The 19,602-nt window shown below is 40.9% G+C and overlaps 1 protein-coding gene across 1 annotated transcript in view; it reads left to right on the top strand.

Moving 5' to 3' along the window:
* The first annotated feature begins 4,426 nt into the window (after positions 1-4,426).
* The window catches only part of LOC143300944 (uncharacterized), a 46,667-nt gene continuing 31,491 nt past the window's right edge, over positions 4,427-19,602 (top strand). The window contains exon 1 of the mRNA XM_076614893.1: positions 4,427-4,560. Coding sequence (XP_076471008.1) covers positions 4,518-4,560 — 43 coding nt within the window. The 5' untranslated portion in view covers positions 4,427-4,517. The remainder of the gene's footprint in view (positions 4,561-19,602) is intronic.

Genomic DNA, 19,602 nt, shown 5'->3' with positions numbered 1-19,602 from the left:
GACTGAAGAGAGAAGAAGGGAAGAAGGAAAGAAGACAGACAAGGAGCAGAGACATCTCCCCGAAGAACGTTCACAGAGACACTTTCCAGTTTCAGTTTCAGTAGCTCAATGAGGCGGCACTGCGTTCGGACAAATCCATATACGCTACACCACATCTGTCAAGCAGATGCCTGACCACTGAGCAGCGTAACCCAACGCGCTTAGTCAGGCCTTGAGAGAGAAAAAAAAAAAAGAAGATCAGAAGGCAGACCGGGCGTGAGGTTCTACAGACCTGTGCGTAAAGGACATTTCAGACAACCCGATTCTTGGAGCCACTGAGCTACAGTCGGCAGAACTATGGCCGGTGTGAATGTGCGAATGAAAACCAGACCAGGTAAGAGAGTCAGTAGAATATCCCGGGATTACTGAGTATCATAATTTGGATGGATGATGCCTTCGTGATTTCATGCTGTGTGAAGAAATTGATTTGGCACGTGTGAATCAATAATTATTTCTAATCAGTATATAAAATGTGTCATAAATGTATACTGTGTCTGCGGCTACTGTAAAAGAGTATTGAATGCGCAAAGATTGTTTGAGTGCATAGATGTATGCTGGATTGAGAATCGAACCAAACCTGTCAGTGAGCTAACCGGGCCCAGGCAACAACAACAAATTCACCTGAACAAAACCAAATACAATTTCCCACCAATCTGAACCCAATCAGTAAACAGACATTGAATAACAGCACAGGTTTTGTGATTCGCAAGTCAAGACTGACACAAAGTCTAAACACCGAAACCTTCAGGTTTTTTTTATATGTTGTGTTTGTTTTGTATGAACTGTTATGGAATAGAACACACTTCCAGACAACATTGTGACTGTCACGTCAGTTGACATCTTCACGTGTGAGATTTGAGGGTCACGTGTTTCCGCCCTAGTTTCCATCGTGACAAAAGCATGCGATGTACTAATCCAGATCCTGATGATGAGATAGCCGGGTGGTTAGAACGTTGGACTTCCAATTGAGGGTCCTAAGTTCGATCCACGTACTGACCCTCATGGTGGGATGAACGCGATACCCGGCCGAGTGGTTGTTGGACTTCTAGTCCGAGTACCGGACCGAATGGTCAATACGCTGTGTCATGTGTTTCAGTGAAGAATAAACACGAAGGGTGCATGTTGGACTTCTAATCTGAGGGTTTTCCAATCTCTCTTTGTGTGTGTGTGTGTGTGTGTGTGTGTGTGTGTGTATGCCTGCGTGTGTGCTCGCGTAGTGTGTGTGTCTGTGTGTGTGTGTGTGTGTGTGTGCCTGCGTGCGTGCATGCTCGCGTAGTGTGTGTGTGTGTATGTGTATGCCACGGTGTGTGTGTGTGTGTGTGTGTGCGCGCGCGCGCTCTTAAGATCCACAACAAACTTGCATGCTGCTGTATACCGACGAGAACCAGACATCAGAAACGAATAAATAGCACTTTAACAATCACAAACTAACAACAATTTGTTCGAGTCCATTTTCGTGTGGCCCTCAAGGCCTGACTAATCGCTGCTTATGGTCCAGTCACACATCTGCTTAGGACATGTGGTCACAGTGTAGTGTATATGAATTTGTCCTGGCGAGGGCAATAGTGCCTCCTTGGGTAATCGAACTGAACCAACTGAACTTACGTTGGACTTCCAATTGAGGGTCCTAAATTCGATCCACGTACTGACCCTCATGGTTGGACGAACGCGATACCCGGCCGAGTGGTTGTTGGACTTCTAGTCCGAGTACCGGACCGAATGGTCAATACGCTGTGTCATGTGTTTCAGTGAAGAATAAACACGAAGGGTGCATGTTGGACTTCTAATCTGAGGGTTTTCCAATTTCTCTTTGTGTGTATGTGTGTGTGTGTGTGTGTGTGTGTGTGTGTGTGCTCGCGTAGTGTGTGTGTGTGTGTGTGTTTGTGTGTGTGTGTGTGCCTGCGTGCGTGCGTGCGTGCTCGCGTAGTGTGTGTGTGTATGTGTATGCCACGGTGTGTGTGTGTGTGTGTGTGTGTGCGCGCGCGCGTGCGCGCTCTTAAGATCCACAACAAACTTGCATGCTGCTGTATACCGACGAGAACCAGACATCAGAAACGAATAAATAGCACTTTAACAATCACAAACTAACAACAATTTGTTCGAGTCCATTTTCGTGTGGCCCTCAAGGCCTGACTAATCGCTGCTTATGGTCCAGTCACACATCTGCTTAGGACATGTGGTCACAGTGTAGTGTACATGAATTTGTCCTGGCGAGGGCAATAGTGCCTCCTTGGGTAATCGAACTGAACCAACTGAACTTGGCCCAACGAGTCATTGCTGTCAAACAGCAAGAGATGAATGCTAACCCCCTGACTGTGAAGAATCAGTGATAATGAAATATCGCCTTTGGTATGATTGAAGAGAGAGCATCGTCAGTTAATTATAGTGTTGGGTATTTCTCATGGCTGCAAACAAATACAAACAATTAAGACCAGAACTGTGTGGAAAAGAAACAGATCCACTGTCATACAAGTAGACTACGGCTGACCGGTCACATGACGTAGCACACATGTGCAACCCGTGAAAGGGTCGGGTTGTATGAGTGATCTTAGCAGCGCTAAGTTTGGTTAGCACTGTGAATCGCTCAGTCCCGACTCCGGCGACCACAATGGAATTAGTGTTGACACTGACAAGTGACGGAAGGGAAAAGGTCTCACAGCTGGGCGGCAAACCTGCCGTTGCTAGGATCGCTGTGCCACTCCGGCAGCCCAGAACTCAGCGAGGGAAAGTCGTACAGCAACCAGTACAATTAGTTACGTCTCTACCTTCACTGAGAGAAGGCCCCCGCGGGACTCTGATGTCTCACGATGATTTGAAAGATGATGCGGAGACAGCCCTCTCTGTTACTGTGACTTTTCATCCGACAACTGAACCCAGTGAGGCCCGGGGCCTACGATGATCAGTTACACTGCGTAATACCGGGATGGCGTCTGTTACTGACTTCAGTGATTGTCAGTAGAGTACGTGGCGGACTTGTGAACCTTGTGATGCTGAGCGGGTCGGGGTTCAGAGAGGGTTTCCCGCCATGGGGTTCACCTTGATTCTGACTCCATTCCCTGCTAGTGATATACAAGTCTTTCGAGTGAAACTATAAATCGAGACTGATTCCGCGTGAAAGAGTATGGCCGACCGTACGAGTGGAAGGCATAACAGCCAGTCTTGCGCACATGTTAATCCCATCACCATCTCACTGGTTTCGCGACAACTGAACTGAAACCGAACGCTAGCTATGTCAGTTTGGCTTGGCCCGATGAATGATATGAAAGATGGTGTGACTGGAACGTGGCAACCTTGTTGGTGGGATTAACCGACTTTGAATGCAGTCCGGCGCATCCGCAGTCCAGACGGGCCCCGGCCCCCACACCCCGCCCCCCTCGGCGGGCCCTCCCCAACTGAACACACACACAGACACTCAGTATCCGTCATCCCCAAGCCGCCGGTGCGCAGCAGATTTTACTGAGAATCATGAAGTTCAGCCTTTGCTGCCTATCATGAAGTTCAGCCTTTGCTGCCTACTAGTGTCAAAACCTGGACGTCCGAGTCGGCCGGTAGTCACGGTCATAAATTATGTTTATGCTTCTTCGTCAGTCGCTGCTAAGAACCACGGCCCACCGCGTGATGTTACAAACTGCCGTTGTGGCCGCGCGGACACCAGCCAGAAGAACCCGAGCAATGTAAACTTGGACTACTGAACACGTGCAGACACAAATATCTACACTGTGGAGAACTTCCTCAGTATCATCACGGTGTGTGCGGGACAATTAATGGACCTCCACCTTTATCACGGAGAAGATACGCTTTGTTTTCTTGCTGCTACCCGTATTTACAGATGTCACTTTATCATGGCAGAGCCCCCACCAACCATGCCTACACATGTATGCCTGATTCACAATATCCGCACGCGCGTCAGTGACAGTCTTCACACGAATCATCCCGGCGTACTCATCATGTGACAGAGAGATCGAGGAGAACGGAACGAATGAGAAACTGAGGCAAATAACACAAACAAAACAATTTAGACATATGACGTTGTTGGTATTACGATATATATTTTTTCTCACATTATAACACACAACAACACACAAGAAATAGCAACATTAAAAGGATGTCACAATCAAAACAAAAACAAAATCACAGGGGTGCATTTATAAACACCTGATGATTGTAAAACTCAATGAAAATGCTCATTTTTTTCGCGTATGTTTCTTCGTATATGTTGCTTCGTATTGTCTCAATACAGGAGTCCGAAAAAATAATGGGCTTTAAATAGACATTCATAATATTTTCTGGGAAATGATTTATCAGGTCTATAACTATTGCCTTGCATTTCGCGCGAAGCACGTCACTGAGCACGTGACCGAATCGACTTCCTGAACACTAGCCATATCTGGGAAGGAAGGGTTTGGTCAAATGTTGCTCAGATAACGTGGAGAAAACAACAATGACGTAGACCATTTGACCGTTTTGAAGACATCAAGATGTCCGCAGCTGAAGAGAGCCCGATCCTCATTCCTTCTGAAGGTAAATGATCATATTTTTATTCTGAAGTAGAATTAATCCCCAGCATTTTCTCGGTGACTGGTCGAGACTAGTCTTACCAACATTCTTCTTCGCTCATGCAGAATTTAGCGAACTGGAAGTAGATGTCGACTTATCCGGTTTCAGTCCAGTTATTTGATCGTAAGATTTGTTTTCTGTTCATCAGTAGGCTTTGAATTATGGGGAAAATAGGTGGTAGTATGTTGCTATTTGGATCATTTGCCGTGGCTTTGTGTGCGGGTGTTGGCAGGTGTTTTTCCTCCACCCCCTCCCTCCTTTCCCTGTCGGCCAGCCTTTTGGGCTGCCTGCATACATCAGTGGCCATTGTTTGAGTCGATGAATTTCCATTTTGTTGTGCTGCGCCAGTTTCGTTTGACAGATTCCTCCGTTAAAATTGGCAAGATATTGAATTTGTTGAACAGGAATACCAGACACATAAAGAGCATGCGCCAGCCTACAGACCTAGGAGCTGGCTTGCAGCCGCTTTCCTTCCTTGAAAACACCAATGGAGGTGGAGGAGGATCGTCAGTTTTGATGAATGCATTCAGCAGTATCAGAACCATTATTTTGATGTCTGTCAAGCATTGATTACCACATTGTTTTGACTTGGTGGAAACGGTTGCTCATAGCACAGTGTTTTCATGATTAACTCAGAGCAACACAACCGAAAATTGTGATGTTGGGCATGACATTGACAGCCATACTGTACATAGAGGAAGTGGAAATTCGGATCAGTGAGAGTGTATAAATCACAGTTATGAGTGAGTATACATATGTCATGGATTTTTAATCAATTATATTTACCCCCTAACATGTACTTGTTCCATGATAAATGATAACTCACATACTTTCAGTGCTCAGATGGTTGAGATAAGACAAGAAGGATGGTGTTTACTAAAAACAGGATGTGCAAATCAATCTCTTTCAGTCCATAAGTATGAAGTGAAGCAAAATATTTTGTGAAATACAGTAAGATAATGTTCCCTCTTTTCCAGTGCATGACATGTACTAAGCAAGAACACACACATAAAAATATGATGTGATAATGTATTCATTCATTAGTTATAGTTTGCAAGGGCTGTTATACGTTTTAAAAAGGACACAGTCCATTATCAGTGACATGATAAATACAAGATTGGAGTGACATTAGGAGTGATCCATTATATATGTTTAAATGATTGGATTTACATGACATACTTAAAGTCAGGACATTTTAAAAGGGGTATGAAATAAAATAACACAGCCTTCCATCGCCCCCATCCCCAGAAATCAAAAACAAGGTGCTAAAGTACCAGAATTTTAAAATTTTAATGAAATGTTAACAGATTGCTGATTATTCTCAGGTCTTTTTCAGACAAAATGTTGTACCTAAGTGATTCTGTCAATTATTTATTCACTAGCTTTTGGTCTTTTACTGATAACCTTTTCTTTTCTTTCAGGTGAATCATTCTCTGAGACTGATTCCTTACTGTGTATTCAAAACCAAATAAAAGATTTCTTATAAACATTTGAGGGACTTCACATATGCAATATAGATATTTCTTTGACTACTATTCAACATTATAAACATTTGAGTGACTCCATAGGCAATGCTATAAACCCACCAGTGACTTCTTAGTCAATATTATAAACATTCCAGTGACTTTATAGGCAATATCGTATGTATTCCAGTGACTTCATAGTAAATATTAGAAACATTTCAATGACATCTTAGTCAATACTATAAACATTTTGTTACTTCATAGTCAATTCCAGTGATCACAGGCAATACTAATTACTATTAGAAACATTTCAGTGATTTCATGGGCAGTGTAACAGTTTCAGTGAATTCAGTGGTATTGTTATTTAATCACTTCTTCAGCAATACTATATTTTCAGTAATTTCACATCAAAAACTGTTGTAAACATTGTATGAAAATCACAATATTTCTGTAACTTGATAGGAAATAGGTGACTTCATATCTTATTGGCAATATTTATTATATCAGTGACCTGATTTCATAGGCAATATTATAAATATTTCAGCAACTTTATAGGCTGTATTATAACATTTTTCAGTGACTTTATATTATAGGCAGATTGTAAACTCTTCAATGATTTTAATTCATAGGTAAGAATGTGAACATTAAGTGGCTTACCAGGCAATATTAGAAATGTTTCAGTGACTCCACAGGCAGTATTTGAAACATTTCATAAACTTCATACATTTCCATATGTTTCAGTGACCGTGGTCAATATTACAATCATGTGAATGGTTTCATTGATGGTATTATCAGTGTTCCCAAAAACGTACATATGTGCGTAAATGACGCACAGATTTACAACTTTGACGCACAAAATTTTTACCCTGTGCGTCAATGTGACGCACACTTTTTCCTGAAACTAACAAGCATCTTACGGCTTCCAGGAAAACCACGAAGCACGCATCGTGGGCCTAAGCTTAGGCTAGTGCATAGCAGACGAAACTGAGAGTAGAGAGTGCTGTTATGTGTTCATTAGTAGTGAGTATGGTTATGTGCTCATTATAAGTAGTTGACTGTGTTTTCATTGTATTCAAGCATTTCGAATGTCCTTGTTTGGAGAAAGTGTGGGTTTCTTTTCATTTTCATTGTACAATTGTCTTCATTGATTTTTTGTATGTTTTCCTGTTGACCCTCAGAAATGAGACAATGACCCTCAAAAATTCCAGTCAAAGGGTCACAGTGACCCTAAAAAAATCAGGCCCATTGGGAACACTGATTATTTCAGTCACTTCTTGGGCATTGCTGTTTATATAAACTTTTCAGTCACTATATATGCAATACGGTAAACATTTCACTTTCAGTGACTTCATTAGTTCATAGTTGATATTAGTTCAGTGACTTCATCGGCAGTGATATTTCAGTGACTCTAGTTAAAAGGCAATATTGTAGACACTTCACTGACTTAATTTCATTGGCATTATCATAAACACTATACTGAGTTGATACTTACAGGTAGTAATAAACACTGTTATTAACATTTCAGTGTTTTCATTTCATAGGCAGTATAATGATATAAACAAGTAGAGCAGAACCAGGTCTCTCTGACCAGTACAGCTGATACAGTACTTGATGTCACTTGATATTATGATCAGGTTTAGAGAAACCCTTCAAGATGATAGATTTTGTTATTTCTCTCTTGAAATTGAAATCATGAGTAAATGGTCACCAGGTTAAAGAAGGAAAAAGAAAGAACAGAACACACACACACACACACACACACACACACACACACACACACACATGCACACAATGACATAAACATAGACACACGTACACACACACACACATGCAAAGACATGTATACACACACACAGACAGACACACTCACACACACAGACACACACACACACACACACACACACACACACACACAGAGTGTGAAGATTTTTGTTGGAATAATTTTAGTACAGTTGAGAGTGGGAGCATTTGATCTGTGACCAATAGGTTGAAGACTTTATATTTTTTTGTAACACGTGTCTTGAGAAGCATTTGGAAGGGGATGCTGCAGCTCATGATGATAACTTTGACTTACTTGACTTATTCCTCTTGATTCCGTGGGGAACATAGGGCCGCAACAACACTCCTCCAACGCACCCGGCTCTGGCTGGTCCTCTTCAGTTCGGCCCACGTCATTCCGGCCGCCCTTGTCTCTGCCTCAATGCTTCTCCGCCAGGTCTGCTTCGGACGGCCAACTTTCCTTTTCCCCTGTGGGTTCCAATCAAGAGCCTGTCTTGTGATGTTTGTTGCAGGCTTGCGTAGTGTATGGCCTATCCATCCCCATTTCCGTTTCTTGATTTCCGTCTCCAGTGGGGCCTGTTTTGTCATGTTCCAAAGTTCTTCATTGGAGACAACCTCTGGCCATCTGATGTTCAGGATGTTTCTTAGACATCTGTTGGTGAATGTCTGAAGCTTGTGGGTGCTGGTCTTTGTCACTCTCCACGTCTCTGAGCCATAGAGTAGAACCGACTTCACGTTGGTGTTAAAAATCTGGATCTTGTTGCGGATTGAGAGGGCTGTCAATCTCCAGATTGGTCGAAGGGTGTTGAAGGCGTGTTCATGATGATAAGGTTCTGATCATTTACTGACGGTGGGACGAGTACAGTAGCACTTGGTGAAAGTGTTGGTGTTCCTATGATGATGATAATAATGATGATATCACAAACAATTAATGATACTGAAAAATAACATGAAGCTCTAACTAGTCTACGTACCTTTGACAGTACATGTGGCATGAGTAAGGTAGCGGGAATGTTAAAATAAAAGTTAATAAAGTCAAAGAAGCTGAAATACTTTTTTTTTAAACAGTATGACATCACACACACACACACACACACACACACACACACACACACACACACACACACACACACACACACACACACACACCCCTCCCACACCACCCTTCTCTCCCTCTGTTCAGTGATTCAAGTGCACACATGATGTATACATGAATCAGCACACCTGCAGAACTCCTCATTGAATGAAGCAACAAGAAGCCTTCACTTTCTGCCGCCTGAATCAATGTTCCTTATCTCTGATGAATTTTCATTGACCTTACGGTTTCATAATTATGACTGCAGGTGAGGCTTAAGGCCAGAGGTCACATCTCTTGACCTCTGACCTCAGATCTGTGAAATTTTGAACAAAGCCATTTAATATTTCCTTTCTTTTATTCATATACTTAGTGTTAATCTTCTAACGTTTATGACATAAAGAGAAAAAAAACAACAACAAACAACAACTTGGTTTTGTATATCTAATCATTTTCATAGTGTTAGATTGTATGGTTAATACTAATAGGATCTGTGTAGTTTAAAGTACCATGTAAATGCCCACTCTCTTGGAATAGTTCAATGAAACATTGGGGTGTGGTGTGGTGATGGTGGTTAAAAGGTACTTTATTGATCATTAATGGGAGGAAACATGGATGACATATCGCCATCACATTCAACAACTTGAGCAGTTTCACCAGAGATGCCTACGAAAGATTCTTGCCATAAAGTGGCAAGACAAGGTCTCCAACCTCCAGGTCCTAGAGGGGAGTGGCCTGCCCAGCATCGAAAGCCTGCTGATCAAGTGCCAGCTACGCTGGACAGGACACGTTGTCTGCATGACAGACAGCCAGGTCCCGAAGATGCTCTTGTATAGCCAGCTGAAGAAAGGCCACCGCGAACTTGGAAGACCCTGCAAGCGCTTCAAGGACACCTTGAAGACAAATCTCAAAGCCTGTGACATAGACATCGCTTCCTGGGAAACTGATGTCCTTGACCGCTGTCGCTGGAGGATGCTGTGCTCTAGTGGCATAAAGATGTTTGAAAACAAGAGAACGCTGGCCATTAAGGAGAAGCGTGAGCAAAGGAAGCAGGGCTCAACTTCTGGAGACGTTTTCCCTTGCAACACCTGTGGGAAGTGTTGCACATCCAGAATTAGCCTCTTCTTCCATATGAGAACACACACCGACAGATAAGCCTGCCTGGCTATTCATCTGTCGGACCGACAGGAGACTCCATCTTCTTCTTCTGCGTTCGTGGGCTGCAAATCCCACGTTCACTCATATGCACTCGAGTGGGCTTTTACGTGTATGGCCGTTTTTACCCCGCCATGTAGGGAGCCGTACTCCGTTTTCGGGGGCGTACATGCTGGGTATGTTCTTGTTCCCATAACCCACTGAACGTTGACATGGATTACAGGATCTTTTACATGCGTGTTTGATTTCTGCTTGCGTATACACACGAAGAGGGTTCAGGCACTAGCAGGTCTGCACATATGTTGACCGGGGAGATCGTAAAAATCTCCACCCTTTACCCACCAGGCGCCATCACTGAGCTTCGAACCCGGCACCTTCAGATTGAAAGTCCAGCGCTTTAACCACTTGGCTATTGCACCCGTTGGGAGACTCCATCAGTTGGAGGAAAGCAGGTTCAGAATGTTAATGATTCATGACATATTCATATGTGGAATCCACCAATAAACATCTGTCAAACATAAAACTATTAAAAGTAAGAAAACACAGGTTTAGCTATATTTTCATAAACTTCCTTTCGTCTACAAAAGTAATCAATGAAATTGATTATTGTCTGTACTCTGATTGCTGTGTCGCATGTGCTCTGAACCAACCAGATTCACGATCACTGTCACTGCCTGTAGCTGTGAGCTCCTCTCAGCTGCTGGTCGGTGCTGTTTCATTGTCATCACTTAAATCATTCCCAGAATATGCAGTGACATATATAATGGCAGCAAGCCGGGAATGTCATCTGGGTGCTATTCTAGAGTCTGTGGAGCAGTCGCTTGCTCTCTCGCTCTGTTTTTCTGTAGATCTCTTCTCCCATCTCTCTCCGAGTCTCTCTCTCTCTCTCTCTCTCTCTCTCAGTGCCTGTCTGTCAGGAAAATCCATAATCTTTACCCCTTTCCCTCTTGTGTGTGTGTATGTGTGTGTGTGTGTGCATGCGTGCGTGTGTGCGTGCGTGTGTCTGTGTGTGTGTGTGTGTGTGCGTGTCAGAGAGAGAGAGAGAGTGGGTGTGTGGGTGTGTCTCTGTGTGTGGGTGTCTTTTTGCACAACTGTTCAGAATCAGAATAATTATATGTTCACAGTAAGAGAATTAAGTGTGGTGAAGTCTGTTATACATTCAGATTAACAGCAGAAACAGTAAACTTGAGCAGAGTATGTGACATATATAACAAAACCTCACACATACCAGTCATGGCAAAGCAAGCTCACAGACACACACTCAGACACACACACACACACACACAGAAGCACGCATACACACACACACACACACACACACACACACACACACTTGTATGCACGCACCCACACACACTTATTTGCATATACTGACACTTTCACAACGTATTGAACAAATATGGAGGTGAAGTCAGTATAAAACAATACCAGTCTGTAAAATACACAACCAATGTTAAGCAAATTAGGCTAAGAAACATCAGTTACAGGCATAGAAACATTGTTGTCAACGGTTATGCTTTTTCTCCCCCCCTCAAAGCCTGACTAAGTGCGTTGGGTTATGCTGCTGGTCAGGCACCTGCTTAGCAGATGTGGTGTAGCATATATGGATTTGTGTGAACACAGTGATGCCTCCTTGAGTGAGTGAAGTGAACTTACAGATCAGTGTGCAGTCACTGCTGCAGTGTATTATCAGGCTTGCGCTGTGTGTGGGAGTGGTTCATTAACTGTGTGTTGACCAGGGGAGGAAAGGGCAGGACAAGTGGTTGGTATGCCTGCTCTCCATTCTGAAGACATATAAATGACTGATGTAATGCACCTTCAGTTCTGACAGCATATAAACAAAAAGGGTACATGTTGGAGAGTGTTCTGTTCACCTGGCTAGTATAATATGTAATATGTGTAGACCTGTTGGTTTTATGATTATCTCAGAAAAGTTATCTCAAAAGTTAAAGCTTCTTTGAGGAATCGTGATAGTAAAGGGACTAGTCCACGTGTCAGGTTAAAGATCGTAAAGGGACTAGTCCACGTGTCAGAGGTTAAAGATAGTAAAGGGACTAGTCCACCTGTCAGAGGTTAAAGATAGTAAAGGGACTAGTCCACATGTCAGAGGTTAAAGATCGTAAAGGGACTAGTCCACCTGTCAGAGGTTAAAGATAGTAAAGGGACTAGTCCACCTGTCAGAGGTTAAAGATAGTAAAGGGACTAGTCCACCTGTCAGAGGTTAAAGATCGTAAAGGGACTAGTCCACGTGTCAGAGGTTAAAGATAGTAAAGGGACAGTCCACGTGTCAGAGGTTAAAGATAGTAAAGGGACTAGTCCACGTGTCAGAGGTTAAAGATAGTAAAGGGACTAGTCCACATGTCAGAGGTTAAAGATAGTAAAGGGACTAGTCCACGTGTCAGAGGTTAAAGATAGTAAAGGGACTAGTCCACATGTCAGAGGTTAAAGATCCCATAGCCTGTTAGTTTCACAGCCATCGGGGCAGTGAATTCATATCCAGTGTTTCAAGGACTCGGCATAGGAAGGTGGGGCCCAGTCCTCTCCTTCCGCTGTTTTAACCTCCACAGACAGAAGCTAGGTACCCATTCACCCCTTGGTTGAGTGAAGAAAGTGGGAGTCAAGTTTATTGTCTAAGGACACAACACATTTGACAAACATTAAAGAGTGGTAACTCTCTCCATTACACAAGGTACACAACTTTGAGTCAGTGATGCTTACGCTACCGATTCAGCTAGCACACAGGTAAATACATTATTTGTATAATTTCCAGTGGATAAACTACCGAGGCAATCCATGTATTTGTTCTGTATTGTCCATGTGTTCTGTGTGGCTTATTCAGGATTAAAGAGGCTATGCCAGTCTTGAATAAAAGCTAATTTGTCTTCGCACATTTCTTCTGTCTTTGCTGCTGTGTGCATGTGTCAAATGATTGGTATAAGAACAGGCCCGGCGCTTCCTTTTTTGAGGAAGTGTCTGGGTTTGTTCCAATGTACCTTTTATTTACCTGTGTGCTAGCTGAATCGGTAGCCTAAGCATCACTGACTGGAAGTTGTGTACCTTGTGTAATGGAGAGAGTTACCACTCTTTACTGTTTGTTAATCATATCGTCTCCTGCCTCATGATTTGTATAATTTCCAGTGACACAACACATTGTTAGAATGGGGTTTCGAACCCTGATCACTGGTGAACACTGGATCAGAAGTCCAGTGCCTTACAGATAGTGTCACGCCACCTCTAATATGCTTCTTTGTCCACAAATGCTGCACTGAAACTGTCGAGTCATGAGGTAGAAGTGCATGAAAGTTGAAAGGATCGGAGTATGACTGGGGGTGCCACAAGGAAGAGATTTAGCAGACCTGACTGTTATATATCTATGTTCACACACCATGTTGGTTGGTTCTTGAAAGGAATGCCAGTGGATCTGTTTAGGTGTGCAATACGGAAAGCTAAAATGCTTTGGTTGCATTTGTATGAGGGCTACTTTGTTCGTAACACAGACAGTGAGTGATAGATCTGCATTGTATTCATGTTATTTCTATACACAGACATTTGCAACAATCTTAACCCTGGCAGTTTATTGATGCATGCTTGTGAACACTGACATAGGAGGGGAAATTCAAAAGATGAAGTGGAATTGTTAATTGTAACTGTTTTGAGCTCTCAGACCGACAATAAAATAACCACAGAAAGACGGATTCATGAACAGGAACAGTCATACTCATACACACCTTGTATTAATGGTGTGCCCAAACATAAAACGAAAATGAGAGAGATGCCTCAATAACATTACATTGTTAACCATTTTCAGTTTGTGTTTTGGTGCTGATATTGAATTAATGCAATAGCCTAGAATACAAAGTAGACTTTAATCTCTCCCACTTTGTGTTTCTGGTATCAAATTCATGTGCAGCAGCCTAAAGTATAAAGTAGTCCTTTTTTGAAAAGAGCTGACATTGCATAAAACACACCACTTGACCTAAATTAGCTTGATGGGGGTGAAAAAGGCCTTTTGAACTCTTTTGTGAAGAGAGTAGGAACGTTGTCATGCAATAACATGATACGGATCCTTTGCCATTGGCTCAGTTCATTGTTGTTTTGTGGATGACTGCGGCTATTTAAAGTTACTGGCTGTGGCTCTGCATGGTACCTGGAGAAGAAAGAAAACTGGGGTACTGGTGCTGTTAAAAACAGCCCACACTGTGCTGTGCCTCTGCCTGCTTGGACAAGTTCTGTTACACACACACACACACACACACACACACACACACACACACAACTTTGCGGAGAACACCTCCTCCACCCACCCCACCCCATCAGCCCTATGAAGTGACACAGTTCTGACATCAAATACACAACCACTTGTGTCACAATCATTTAGACACATACACTTGATAGTTTACCAACTTGTACACACACACACACACACACTCTGTCTCTCTCTCTCTCTCTCTCTCTCTCTCTCTCACACTCACACATATGCAAGTTTATATATATATATATATATATATAAAGAAGAGAATATACAGGCCACATAGACTAAGGTTACCATAATTTGTAATTATAACAATATCAGTTTTCAGTCATTTATGTTATTATAACAAATAAAAAATGCAGAAAATATCTAGTGCTAACAATGGCTTGCTGTGAATGATTTATTGTAATGTGTTGCTGACAGGTTTATTTCTGTGTGCGTTGTGCTGTGCGTGTGATTGTGTCTGAACTTTACCCCCTAAAAGAGATCGGGTCTTTGTTGTAGCATTGTTCTAAAATTATATCAACCGTTGGTTGGTAATGGCATTTGAACTGTATTTGGGTCAGTCTCCGAAACGGGTACCATTTGTGTACATTGGGGTCAAAAATTAGAATTGCCATTTTGCCTTCAAAACCCATCACACACTGTATGTAAATCATGACTTTATCCTTCCCTCTATAAGTGAATTGGGACAAGAGATTGCTTTTTTATATATTTTTATATGGTGGTGTTTATGGCACGTGTCATGAGTCTCGGTTGTAACGTTGACACTAAACTGTACTGCAGTGTAATTAATTTTACTGTTCTATTTGGTCCATGAATATCAGAACTTAAAACAAGTGCTGACTAGCACATTTGACATTAATAGGAACAGGTTTTAGTAAACCACTGGCAAGTATGTTCTGTATCTTGATATGCAGGTTGCATACGCCCTCACACATTCACACAATTTTCTTTTTCACGCTTGAGAAAGTCCGAAGACACAGTTATTTACATTACACTTTTTATCATATTATTTCTACCATTGGCATGACAAAAAATAAAACATGCTAATTACATTAGATCTCAGTGAGCAGCTAATCAATTTTATTATATCTTGGTTGTAACACAGCCGTCACATGCCTTATCTTGGTTGTAACACAGACGTCACATGCCTTATCTTGGTTGTAACACAGCCGTCACATGCCTTATCTTGGTTGTAACACAGACGTCACATACAAATAACTATTTACATTTGGATAATTTAAGTGAAGTTAGTCTCTATCTTCAAAGATCAGCTGAAAGAAAGACATTATCAGAGAGGCATGACAAAAAAAATAAACATGTTAACCGCACTTGTGTTACATGAGCAGGCAGTTAACTTTTTGTCTTGGTTGTAACACAGACATCAGATACAGTACAGTTTACTGATTAAGCACTTATTCAATCAACTTTATGTCTGTTTTCTTACAAAAAGAAACAGCTGAGAGCAGCAAATTAAAAAAAAAGACAAAAAAAGACAAGTGTTATCCAGCACTGATAAAAGGGTTTGGCATTATCTTTCCACATCCTCTCTATCGACACATGGAATACATTCTTTATCGACTAAGTGTAATATTTTCCATGTGCTTTCGGCCAACATTCTTTATCGACTGAGTGTAATATTTTCCATGTGCTTTGGGCCAACATTCTTTATCGGCTAAGTGTAATATTTTCCATGTGCTTTGGGCCAACATTCTTTATCGACTAAGTGTAATATTTTCCATGTGCTTTGGGCCACTTGATATGCAGCTCTTGTGTTTCTTCATGTGTTCAACATGGTACAGCACCTAAAACAAAATGAAAAAAATTTGCATGTACAATCCCAGATCAGACAGAAATTTTGTTACCATTTTTCTTTTTTCTATTTTAAATAAATAATGAGGGGGAAATGTGCGTGAAGACAAGTATGCACACATTTTAATGACCCCCCCCGCCCCCCACTGGTACCCGTTTCGGGAGACAGAGCCATTTTGTTTTAATTTTCTTTGTACTTAAATGAATTTTGTTGGTCTTGTTAATTTGTTTCTATTTGTGATCTTCCATTTATTCATTTGTTTTTATTTTATTTTACTTTAATTAATATTATTGTTTTTTATATTGAATTACAAGTTTTCAGTTTTCACACATTCATTCAGTGTCTGTTTCATTTAGTGGATAAAGGTTTTGATTGCTGATTAATTTTTCACACATTCGTTCAGTTTGTTTATTCACTAATTGAATTGTCGCAGTTGTTTTTCCTCTTTTGCGGCTGCAACTCCTGCATTCACTTGTGGACTTTACCTCCATGTTTGTTCAATGTACAAGTGGGCTTTTTGTTTGTAACATGTCTTTATCCTGCCATGTTAGATGTAGACAGCTGTACATATCCATTTCCAGGAGTGCATCAACTTGTACGAGTTGTTGTGAGGTTAGACTTTAATGCAGCATGTAATTTGCTGGTGGGTGATTCATTCAAAATGTAGTGGAACACTCAGTGCTGAAAACCTGTGGGTGTGTGCAGGGCTATGTTCCTAGATAATGATAACAGTAATAGCAATGATAATAATGATGATAATAATAATAATGATAATTATATTGATGCACATTTACAGTGTTTAATGCCCTTTCTCACTAAGAGCTCAGGGCGCTTTACATGAAAGAAAGTTACAGACTACATGATACATTCATGACTGCTCTTTCTCCAAAACCCCTCCCTCCCTCCTACCCCCACTTTTTAAAAATTTTTTTTAAAGAACATGGGTCGAAAGTATTTACATGTATTTGTTGTGACCTATAATTTCTGCCCACATCATTGTAGCATAGCTTTTCTACTAAATTTAACATGGACAAGAAATGGAGAGGAATAGAGTAAGATACTCAAGAGAGGTTTCTTTTCCTGTATTTTGTAATGAATGGCAGATGAAGATAGCTGTGATGATTGTTTTTGGATTGAGGTTCAGTCTCAGCAGAGTGTATTTATTCCTTGCACGGTTTCAGTTTTGAGTTTCCATTCTGAAGTTTGTGAATTCCAAGAAAGAGGAAGTGGGAGATAAAAAAATTCCTGGATTGACATTCAGACAAGACACAGAGAAAGAGGATTGACCCCACATCCTGTTGTCAGCCCTACAGTCACCGTCCACTGCACCAGCACAGTGGACCATGTTTGTTTTAAGGCCAGACACGGTAGTGAAATTTTGACCAAAATCATGATTTTTTTGTGATTTTTCCTTTTTTCGCATAATTTGCTTCTTCAACATCTGATCTTTATAGTCCGTTTCACCTGGGTACCATATTCACTTAAATAAAGCTTCAAACAGCATCAACATGTGTGATTTCTTGTGAGTACAAGCACATCTCTTTCTTTTCCGGTTTTCTCAGGTTTGAAAAACTTTAAAAGATAGCATGTTCAAACTTGGTACTTTCTTTCTTTATGTATTCATCTTTATTATAGTGCAGTGGTTTGTATAGTACTAGTAAAAGAATGAATATACACTCATTTGGAAAAAAAAATGTCAAGGAATTTATACACATTTCAAGAAAAAAATAGTATTTATTCAAATTCCAAAATACCACTGCACTATAATAAAGAACAAATACAAATAAATCAAATAAAACAAACAGAAATAACATATAGATATCTATAAAGGTACCAAAGTTCTAAGCTTTAAATTTTTTTGTTTGTCAGCCATTTTGGATTCGTTTCCATGGAAACCGTCACGACAAATTGCACAAAATGACCTTTTTAGACATGTTTAGTCCAATATCTTTGCATACCATGTCACAGAAAGCCATAAACTTCCAAGTTTATTTCATACATTTTTGTACTAGCGTGTCTGGCCTTAAACAGTATTGGTTAGTCTCACATGTGTGCACTCACAGTCTGTGGGTGCAGACTGGTATGCATGTGTGTGCTAAAACATGTGCACATACTGGCTTGTGCACACACACACTGACACACACTACACACACTCTCTCTCTCTCTCTTTCTCTCTCCCCCTCGCCCCCCTCTCTCTCTATCTCTCACTTCACTTTATATAGTTCTTTGGAATATTTTTTGAAAACAGCCACCAAATCTGAGATTGACAGAATACTTTTATTAAAACTGGAAACAAACAACAACAAAAAAAAGTCAAAATACAGTTCACCACTGGGTCAATTATTGAATATTACCATGCCTGTAGTAACACACACTGAAGGGAAAGACTGTGCTATAAATAGAAGTTGATTACATACACAGACTGCATGTTGAGACAAGTACTTTTTCAGTTTGGAATAATGACGATAATACTTATAATAACAATGATGATGCTAATGATGATTATAATTTTAATGATGACGATAATACTAATGATCATGATGATAATGACAATGATGATGACTATATCAATGAAAACAAAAGTTATATATAATGATAATTATAAATATACAACAGTATGTTTTATGTTGGACGCTTCAGAAATCAAACTTGTACTCCTAACCTTTGGACTGAGTTACACACTCCACCAACAGAACTGTTCTGTGCAGGCACTGGAAGCCACTGAAAACAATCCTTGCCACTGAACGTTCATGTTCAGCTTATGGGCTGTCTTTCTTTGAAGCACTGAAACATCGGTTGTAAAGTTTAGAATGTTGTGTTGGAATGCGTCACTTCTTGGGAGGGAAGGGGGGTAACGGGGTGTGGGAACTTCATCCTAACTCTCCAGTCAGTACCGTCTTGGTTTTTGACTCACTTGTGTAAACAAAGTGAGTCTATGTTTTAACCCGGTGTTCGGTTGTGTGTGTGTGTGTGTGTCCATGTGTCTGTGTGTCCGTGGTAAACTTTAACATTGACATTTTCTCTGCAAATACTTTGTCAGTTGACACCAGATTTGGCATAAAAATAGGAAAAATTCAGTTCTTTCAAGTCATCTTGTTTAAAACAATATTGCACCTCTGGGATGGGCACAAAAAAATAAAAAAAGAAGCTTAATTATATGCAAACTGCATTTACTGTTATATTTATATTTTTTGTATTCTCTAAACTTGGCACTTTGACCTCTTATTCTGACACAACAACAAGAGGAGTCATTATTATCATTTTTTGTTCAAACAGGAACTTCATTTGCTAAGCATGGAATTTTTATTTATTTTGCAAACGTTTTGCTGCAGATAGTAAAAAAGGGAAATGACTCTGTAATTAATGCTAGGGGACTTAATTTATCACAAGTGAGTCTTGAAGGCCTTGCCTCTCTTGTATTTGTATGCTTGTGACACTGACAGTGCCTTTCGTTCCACTTTCAATT

The sequence above is a fragment of the Babylonia areolata genome, chromosome 27, assembly GCF_041734735.1.
Source record: "Babylonia areolata isolate BAREFJ2019XMU chromosome 27, ASM4173473v1, whole genome shotgun sequence".
NCBI classification, from domain to species: Eukaryota; Metazoa; Mollusca; class Gastropoda; order Neogastropoda; family Buccinidae; genus Babylonia; species Babylonia areolata.
The sequence above is the reverse complement of the archived record's forward strand: the minus strand, read 5'-3'. Positions and strand labels throughout refer to the sequence as shown.